This window comes from Papaver somniferum, unplaced genomic scaffold (assembly GCF_003573695.1).
Source record: "Papaver somniferum cultivar HN1 unplaced genomic scaffold, ASM357369v1 unplaced-scaffold_41, whole genome shotgun sequence".
Taxonomy (NCBI): Eukaryota; Viridiplantae; Streptophyta; class Magnoliopsida; order Ranunculales; family Papaveraceae; genus Papaver; species Papaver somniferum.
The window spans coordinates 2,300,189-2,308,031 of record NW_020646638.1 but is presented as its reverse complement, the minus strand read 5'-3'; the positions used below and the strand labels follow the sequence as shown (position 1 = coordinate 2,308,031).

The 7,843-nt window shown below is 39.0% G+C and overlaps 1 protein-coding gene across 3 annotated transcripts; it reads right to left on the bottom strand.

Annotated features, from left to right (window-relative positions):
* Positions 1-1,080: 1,080 nt before the first annotated feature.
* On the bottom strand, positions 1,081-4,969 carry LOC113342473 (armadillo repeat-containing protein LFR-like). Of its 3 annotated transcripts, none has more exons than XM_026587020.1 (8): positions 4,731-4,969; positions 3,784-3,953; positions 3,414-3,556; positions 3,055-3,278; positions 2,158-2,263; positions 1,934-2,072; positions 1,672-1,799; positions 1,081-1,587 (listed from the first exon to the last, which is right to left on the bottom strand). In XM_026587020.1, the coding sequence occupies exons 1-8, from the start codon at positions 4,912-4,914 to the stop codon at positions 1,332-1,334; spliced, it is 1,350 nt and encodes a 449-aa protein (XP_026442805.1). In that variant the 5' UTR covers positions 4,915-4,969; the 3' UTR covers positions 1,081-1,331. The 3 variants fall into 3 exon arrangements, with proteins under 3 accessions (XP_026442805.1, XP_026442804.1, XP_026442806.1); XM_026587019.1 differs by having other exon boundaries at positions 3,055-3,311; positions 4,731-4,968; XM_026587021.1 differs by having other exon boundaries at positions 1,473-1,582; positions 3,055-3,311.
* Between the last annotated feature and the right edge of the window lie 2,874 nt (positions 4,970-7,843).

Sequence of the window (7,843 nt, the reverse complement as noted above, 5' to 3'; positions counted from 1 at the left end):
TTCCACTATGCGGGTAATGGCTTGGCCCAGTGCTCCCTCCTCCCGGTGCCGAAGGAAGATTTTTATTAAAGGGAGAGCAAAAATGGATCCGAGGAGAGCGAAAATCTTAATCGACTCGCTAACTCAGACCCAATCGATATATTATTTTTTGTTTGACTAGATTACCCTTACTAAATACACCGATGGGCTAAGCAAAATTCACACCCGGTTCTAAAGAAATCCTACCACCACCATCTTCTCCACCCTGTTCTCGAATGATGGGAATAACTGTGACTAAATCATCACGAAACAAACATCATAGGAAGAACATCTTTACTCCTAACACAGCAAACAACAAATGAAGAAAGAAAAATAACTGTTTTGTTTAGTTAGCAAAACGGATCTTCAAATTCAAGCACATAAGTAAAAGAATAAACCCGTATAACAGATGCGTAACTAAACCTAGCTAATAAATTACAACAACGAGAAGAAGAACGACCTAAACTCTAAAATAAAAAGCATATATATACATAACAGATCATGCAAATGATAATATCAATAGTGTTTATTATCAAAAACTACATACAGCGAATATTAAAAAACGTGATAAAAATGGCATCATCAAATATTCTTTCCTGGTGAGTCTTAATTACCTTGCTTCTTCTTAATATTTTTTGTTAGGGTTAATGGATTTTGATTTAGTTTTCTCGATATTGAAACAGAAACAAAATTGAGTGCTCAATCATCGAAAATATTTGGAATAGGAGAGTTTCTAAAATTCGGAGAAAGCTATCTCTACCGTATGTGTTCGTGAAGATGATAATGGGTGGTGGTGATATACAGGTCCTTCTTAATGAAACTAATGAACGTTTTTCTTTTCCTTTTGGCCATAATCGGTGTTGTCGCGGATGGAATAGACGGAGGAACTGTTTGGAAAATAGGTGTGAATTTTGCTTAGCCTATGGGTGTATTTAGTAAGGGTAATCTAGTCAAACAAAAACTAATATATCGACTGGTTCCGAGTTGGCGAGTCGACTATGATTTTCGCTCAACTCGGATCCAATTCTGCTCTCTCTTTAATAAAAATCCCGAAGGAAAGACTTGACAACTGAAATTAAAATTTCAAAGAAACCCAACCTCGTCGAACATATGATCAGCAATACAGAAATGAAAAGGCAAAACTACATTAAAACACTAGCCAACCCAAGTAAAATATGCAGCACCAGGAGACCCATTCTCAAATACTGATACAATACACCTGATCAGCCTTGACTTAATTCAGGAAAACATCTTAATGGCATCAAATAGCTGCAAAGACAGCAATATCAAAAGTGCCATTACAATTGCTTCTGTTACATTCCCCAAATACCTTGAGCTGCTGCCACTTTGTTGTTAGGTTTAGATGTCAACTCAAACAATATCCTGGCGAAGGTGTCAGACTGCCGGCTATCAGAAAAGAGGATTTCAGAAAATGCATTTTCATAAGCTAGGAGGAGAGCTTTATTTTGTGGCTCTCCAACAAGGCTCTCAAGTATCAGTGCTGATTTCCTGCATACTTCATGTACAGGATGAGGAGTTCGGATAACTTTCAGAAGTCGATCAACTGCCCTAAAAATGAATATAAACAATTCAGCAACGTAAAATTCTCAACAGAAACTATGGAAGCCATGTGATTGAGGAAAAAAATCTCACCATCGCTCACTTGCAAGCTTCAGCCTGCAATCCATGTTAACTTCAGAAAGGTTATAGAGAGCCCCAACAGCTGCTGCCTGTGCATCTATAGCAGGCACGCTAAGAAGATCGACTAAGCGCTTATAGATCTGCAAAACAAATCAGTTGGTCATTAAGATTATGTAATATATTCAGCTGTACTAAAAGGATGTAACAGAAAAACTAATGAAACTTTAAGCTGTAACTTAATAGTTGATGAACTATGAGCGTGAAATAGTTAAACCTGTGGCGCAAAGGCAAGAAGGAAAGGTTCATTGTCTGGGTTTATTATCAACCGGCCTAGCAATTCAGCAGCTGCACAATTCCACGTCTTGACAGAAGAGCATAGGATCCCCATGATGGCTTGAACTGCGCGTTTCTCGCTGCTTGGTCCAGAAAACGATAAAGATATCAAACTTAAGAACTAACATAGCATGTGGTCGAAAAAATCAGAAAGAAATGTATTACGTAATTTTGATATAGGATGGCTTAGAGGAGCTGAAGATGCGGAGGTCCAACAATGGTGCTAAATTCACAATTGTCTCAAGAGCATTAGTTACGAGCTCTTCATCCCCTGATTTCAAACAGCAACAGATTAGAGGTCTATCAAACCATAAGTAATTGTAAAACATCTTTTCTGGAAAATAAGTAGTTACCAACACCAACCTATCTGTAATTATATTTCAAGACGACTAACAAAAAATTTATCAGTAATTCAGAAAAGTTTCATAGGCAGTAAAAGGTGATTCTTTGGCAACTGTTCAGTTACGATGTTATTCAGTTATTCCGTTATATTAACAGATTTCTCTCTGAATTTAAAGAGACTACTGAAGATTTATAGTATCCAATAAGGAGATGATGAATGGGTTAAGAATTGAAATGGCGACAAAAGCAGAAAGCTGAGACTCAAACAACCGTTACTTTGGGCCCGTAGGGTATCTATTCCATACCACGAAGTAGGCCAGGACATACATGTTTTCCTTTAAAAATAGCTTCACAAATTGAACAACCCACTGAATAACTCAGAAACGAACTAGTGAGACAGTTTACAAAGAGGATCCGAACTTTGACAATACGCCAAGGTTTTTATCTTCCTTGGTATGGTTTGCGGAATTCACATGTTCCCTAACCCCCCCCCCCCCCCCCCCCCCCCCCCCCCCCCCCCCCCCCCCCCCCCCCAAGACTAATTTCATATGTAAATGAATCAACAATGAAGTCACCATGAGGTGCTATTTAAATATTTTATATGTTTCTCAGGCGTGCACAATATTCTCAACAGAAATGATGTGTAAAAAAGATCTTGGCCACTGGAGGAAATGGCAAATAGATAGAAGTAAGGTTTTATTAGAGCCAGGGATCTCTCACCAGTGTTGTGATCTTCCACGCATTGAAAAACTGTTTCTAGGCAATGCCTATGTTGGGCCATAATCACCTCATTATCAGGCATGAAAGAGAAGTTACGAATCACATTTGAAGCAGCAACAGCACATTGTTGTTTTTCTGAACGACCTTCCTCATCCAGATTAAACAAGCCATCTTCATCGAACCACCACTCTGAGGGATGACGGCTCACCATGCTCTTCTGGCTTGATGCCTCAGGATTGGATGGAACAGAACCCGATCTACCCCAAAAGAAAACACAACATAATGCGTATAGAGTTAGTGAGGTTTAGCAAGTTTGAATTTCAGCTTACATGGAGATTTGAGATTAGCTTCAGGGTTACCCAGGATGTGAGGGAGCATCAATCACGCCCAACGCCTCATACTCATTGCCAAACCCTGAAACTGGGGTGTTTGTACCCAACGTTCTGACCCTAGGTGCCCTTTGAAGTTCTCTCGGTAGAGCCATGTCATGCCAGTCATCTATCTGGTCAAACCAGGGGAACATTGTTATTTTGAATAAGATGCTAGAAAGCCTCTGTACGAGAAATCTGAAGGAACCCCTTTGTAAAATATTTGATAAAATCATTATTGTTTTCTTTGATGACATTTATAGGAATTATGATCCAAGTGCTGTAAATTGCAATGTAATAAGAAAGAACCCAATCTACAAATGTAGGTAAGCATAAAAGAGAATATATTAGTGATACCCACAACTTGAAGAAGAGCATCAAGCAACCCAGGAATTTTAGCCAGTGGAGTGGCATCTCGTCGCATTTCGTCTTTCTCTTTGAAAGAAAGCAAAGTGAGAGTGTTCAGCGCCCATGTCAACTCACTCTTCAACCCACTTTGAAGTGCTAGGACTATTCTTTTGTTGTTTTGTTCTGGAAAAAGAAATCAAGTTCATTGGAAGAGAAATCGGACAGGGCAACTAGTAGTACATATATATCTTACTATATGAGCTGAGCTGACTCGAATGCAAACTCTTAGAATCCGATCCTAGAAAAGAAATAACTATACATAGCAAGAAAGGCGGCAATATAGTTGACGAGATCAAGTTGCTTAAACTAGAAGCAAAAAAATAGCGGAAAAGATAGAGTATTACACTAGTAAAGTCCATGTATATCACCTAAGAAAGAAAAGTTGTTGCCACTTTCAAGAACCAGCACTACAGAATTCTATACATCTGATATTTCTCAAAGCATTCATATCATAGAGACAGATGTTACATTATCACGTCTGATGTCATTCATAATCAAGCACCCAAAGCAACAATACAGTGTCTCCCCCCCTTTTAAGGCATTGACATATTTGTTAGAGACTAGAAACAGTTCCTTTATCTCTGATGCATCACTGATCTTCAATGAGCTAGAAAGTAAAGATCCAGCTTTTGCTACATCTTATAAGGTAAATTTCAGACCAAATTCGTCCTTAAATTAGGCTTTTACCACTAGCAATTTCGTCAAAAATTTCAAAGAAAAATATTCACCAGAATACCATGTTCTGTACAAAACCCTAACCACACAAAAGCAATATATATATGACATGATAACGAAGTGATCAAGACAACGTAGTTACAAAATTATGGTCGTTAGACTTATATTAGACTAATTTTTCACAAATATTGGGGGAAATTAGGGTTTAGAGAGGTAGAGACTGACCAGCAAATGAGCTATGAATTTGAAGAGAAGGACCAAGAAGATACTGAGGTGCAACAGAATCAGCTGTAGCTGAAGAAAGACCAGTGCTATTGTTCACACTTCCAAAAGGACGTCCTCTTTTCGGTGTTTGAGTGGCGGAGCCACCACCAGCTCCGCCTAATTTCCCCTGTTCCCTCTTCTGCATTATTCCCACTGTCTCCGACTCTCTCGCGTCTCTAGTCTCTACCTGTTAGATAACCCAACAAAACTCGTTAAGGGCACAACACCAAATACCATATCATAAAGTTTGAGCCCGCAACAGTTTGAGTGTTGCTTACACTTCATCCATAGTTCTGAATCTGATTCCCCGATTCACATGGGATTTTTATTCTTGGTAGTTTTTCTTATAGGTGTTGGGATGCAAAAATATTCACCCCAACCTGGGTTGCACGGATGGTGCATTTTTCGAGCTGTGTCCGCATCCGATGCGCTTTGAAGCGGGACGCGTGTGAAACGCTGACACGACTCGTCTCCGACGCACCTATGCGCGGGTCCCACATGCGTCTAGTTTGGACGCACTAATGATTCGGATTTGACTTCTTTTCAATTTCATTTAAACTTTTTCTTTTATTTTTACTATAATTAAGTAAATGAAGAAAGACAAACATTTAGATCAATCATTAAACCGATTCATCTGAATAGAATACGGAATAATAAGCTTAAGGAAATGTAACCGAAACATTAACTAATTACATTACAGATTCATACACATTGATTTTTCTTCAAGGTAGATTTAGTGTTAATTAGTAGAAGATGAAGCAAAACAATTCAACGATGAAGGAAAGTGAAGAAAAGGAGGCGAGAATAAGAAGACAGGGAGAATAAATGGGATACTTATGTCTTTATTAGGGTTTTGTATTTGGAAACTACCCTCGGTTGGGAACGTGTTTAATAGTGATTGCTTGCTTGACCTTCAGCGTGTACAAACAAACGATCTCTTTTTTTTTTTTGAAATTTATACACAAAAACAACATAATGTAGCATCATTTTCTAATTTTCAGGATCAAAACACTTAACTCTGTTGCATAAATACATGATTGCATATATAAATAATATACAAATAAAATAAGTATATACGTGTCCGCGTCCTACTATTTTGAGAATTTTGTCGTGTCTACGTCTACGCGTCCGCCTCTGTGCAACCCAGACCCCAAAACTTCTCAAAACTGATGATTGATCTCCAACGATTGATCCAACTCTCTGATAATTGTAGATAAAAATAGGGATGCTTGCAAAGATACTCTCACGCTCGAATAAGAGAGAGCCTTGGATTTCAGTCTTTATTTACAGGCACAAAACAAATCTAGTTATTGGAATTTTACGCTTATCTTAATAACCACTTAGATTTGTATTTATCTCGTGTACCCAACTAGATTTGTGTATATTTTATCCCCTTCTAGATGAGATTTGTAGTTATCCTGAATAACCACCACTGATCCATGTTGCTTTTGGGTAAAAAAAATGTAATGTAGAATACTTTTTAGGTTCAGGTTTTGCTTCGATCACAAAGGTGGAGATGATGGGTTGATTTTAGAGGTTCAGATGGTGAAATTTGGATAAGGGTAAAAGTGTCATTTCAAGACCATAGACAAAATTCCACTCTCACGAGAGATTAAGCCCTTGGCCCTCAAGGAATTCTTAGCCACGACTTCTAGTATAGTCCCCGGGAGTCACTGTTGGTCGTGATACCGTGACTCCTAGTGCACATCCTCGACGAGATACTGCTGGTCACGTAGGTTCTATAGAGCGTAAAACGTCCCCAGTGGACTTATGAACCAGAACACCCACAATTCCAGCATGTCTTCGCGAGACGGAGCTGATTGTGATTCCATGATTCCTAGTATACATCCTCGACGAGATACTGTTGGTCATGTATGCTCTATAGATGCGTAGAAACGTCCCTGACGGACTTATGACCCAGAGCGGAGATATGCATGTCTCCTATAAGCACGACTCACCCTATTTGAGATCAAAGACTGATTCCCAACACATTATCGCGAGATATACTGGTCATGTTTGCTCTAGCTCTGAGTCGACTTACTGAGGTTTTCGAATAACTCCTAGGACATCCCGCGAGATACGCTGGTTATTCTGCCTCCGGGACCTTTCGACAGACTCCTAGTACATCCTTTTGAAATACACTGGTCTTGTTGGCCCATCATATGGATACACAGTTGATTTCTAGCATATCTCTGCAAGATACGCTGGTCAAAGACAAGTGAGATAAAGTTTCCCAGAGGCATTAATCGGGCGTACAAAGCCTTTTCTCTCTCTCCAGAACGAGTCACAGCTGACCACAGAGAGATTCAGATCCGTTAAGAAAATCTTCGTAAAGATTTTGATTCGTCTTTTGATTCGTCTGCAAAATCTCAAAGAGATTCAAATCTCTCTGCAAAATCTCGGAGAGATTCAAATCTCTCTGTAGAAGCTCGGAGAGATTCAATTCTCTCTGCAAAATCTCAGAGAGATTCAAATCTCCCGGGAAGTCTCAGATAGGGCTGAATATTCCCCATGGTGGGCACGAGCCTCATGTAGGAATCGAGTGTTAGAGCACTGCTCAGTCGAACACGTAAGCGTTACTATCTCAATCTTGTTTGTCAAGTTTAGTTGTCAAAACTATAAGTCTTGATTTCTAGTCTACTTATAGATATGTCTTTGATTAGGATAGAATGTGTATTTGAGCTTTAGACTTCACGGCGTTCATCGATTGAAGACGAAGAACTACTAAGGGGAGCTTGTGGAACTACATCAACAAAAGGTATGTGGAGACTTGAACTCATCTATCACTCAGAAGTCTATTTCTATTCTATCTCCTATTGAGACAAAAGTCGTATAGTTATATAGACTTTACATTATGCACGTTTGATATTTCGAGCTGAGTTTAACTTGCTTACATATTTCTTGAAATATGTGTTGGTAAGCTTTCGCTTTAACCAAGTTCATCTTTTATTCTTGACGATAGTCAAAAGATGATCATGTGAAAATCGCCTGGTAACATCTTACATGATTTGTGTGAGACAGTCATTTGATGTAGACTCGGAATGTTTCGTATTGATCTGTTAATCGCTGGAAAA

What these genes read in the sequence shown, in the direction of transcription:
- LOC113342473 (XM_026587019.1), bottom strand. Translation starts at nt 4,914, where the DNA reads ATGCAGAAGAGGGAACAGGGGAAATTAGGCGGAGCTGGTGGTGGCTCC. An exon ending in GATGCTCCCTCACATCCTGG is followed by an intron (nt 3,312 to 3,413) that starts GTAACCCTGAAG and finishes CTTTTGGGGTAG; the next exon opens with ATCGGGTTCTGTTCCATCCA. An exon ending in TTCTTGCCTTTGCGCCACAG is followed by an intron (nt 1,800 to 1,933) that starts GTTTAACTATTT and finishes TTTGTTTTGCAG; the next exon opens with ATCTATAAGCGCTTAGTCGA.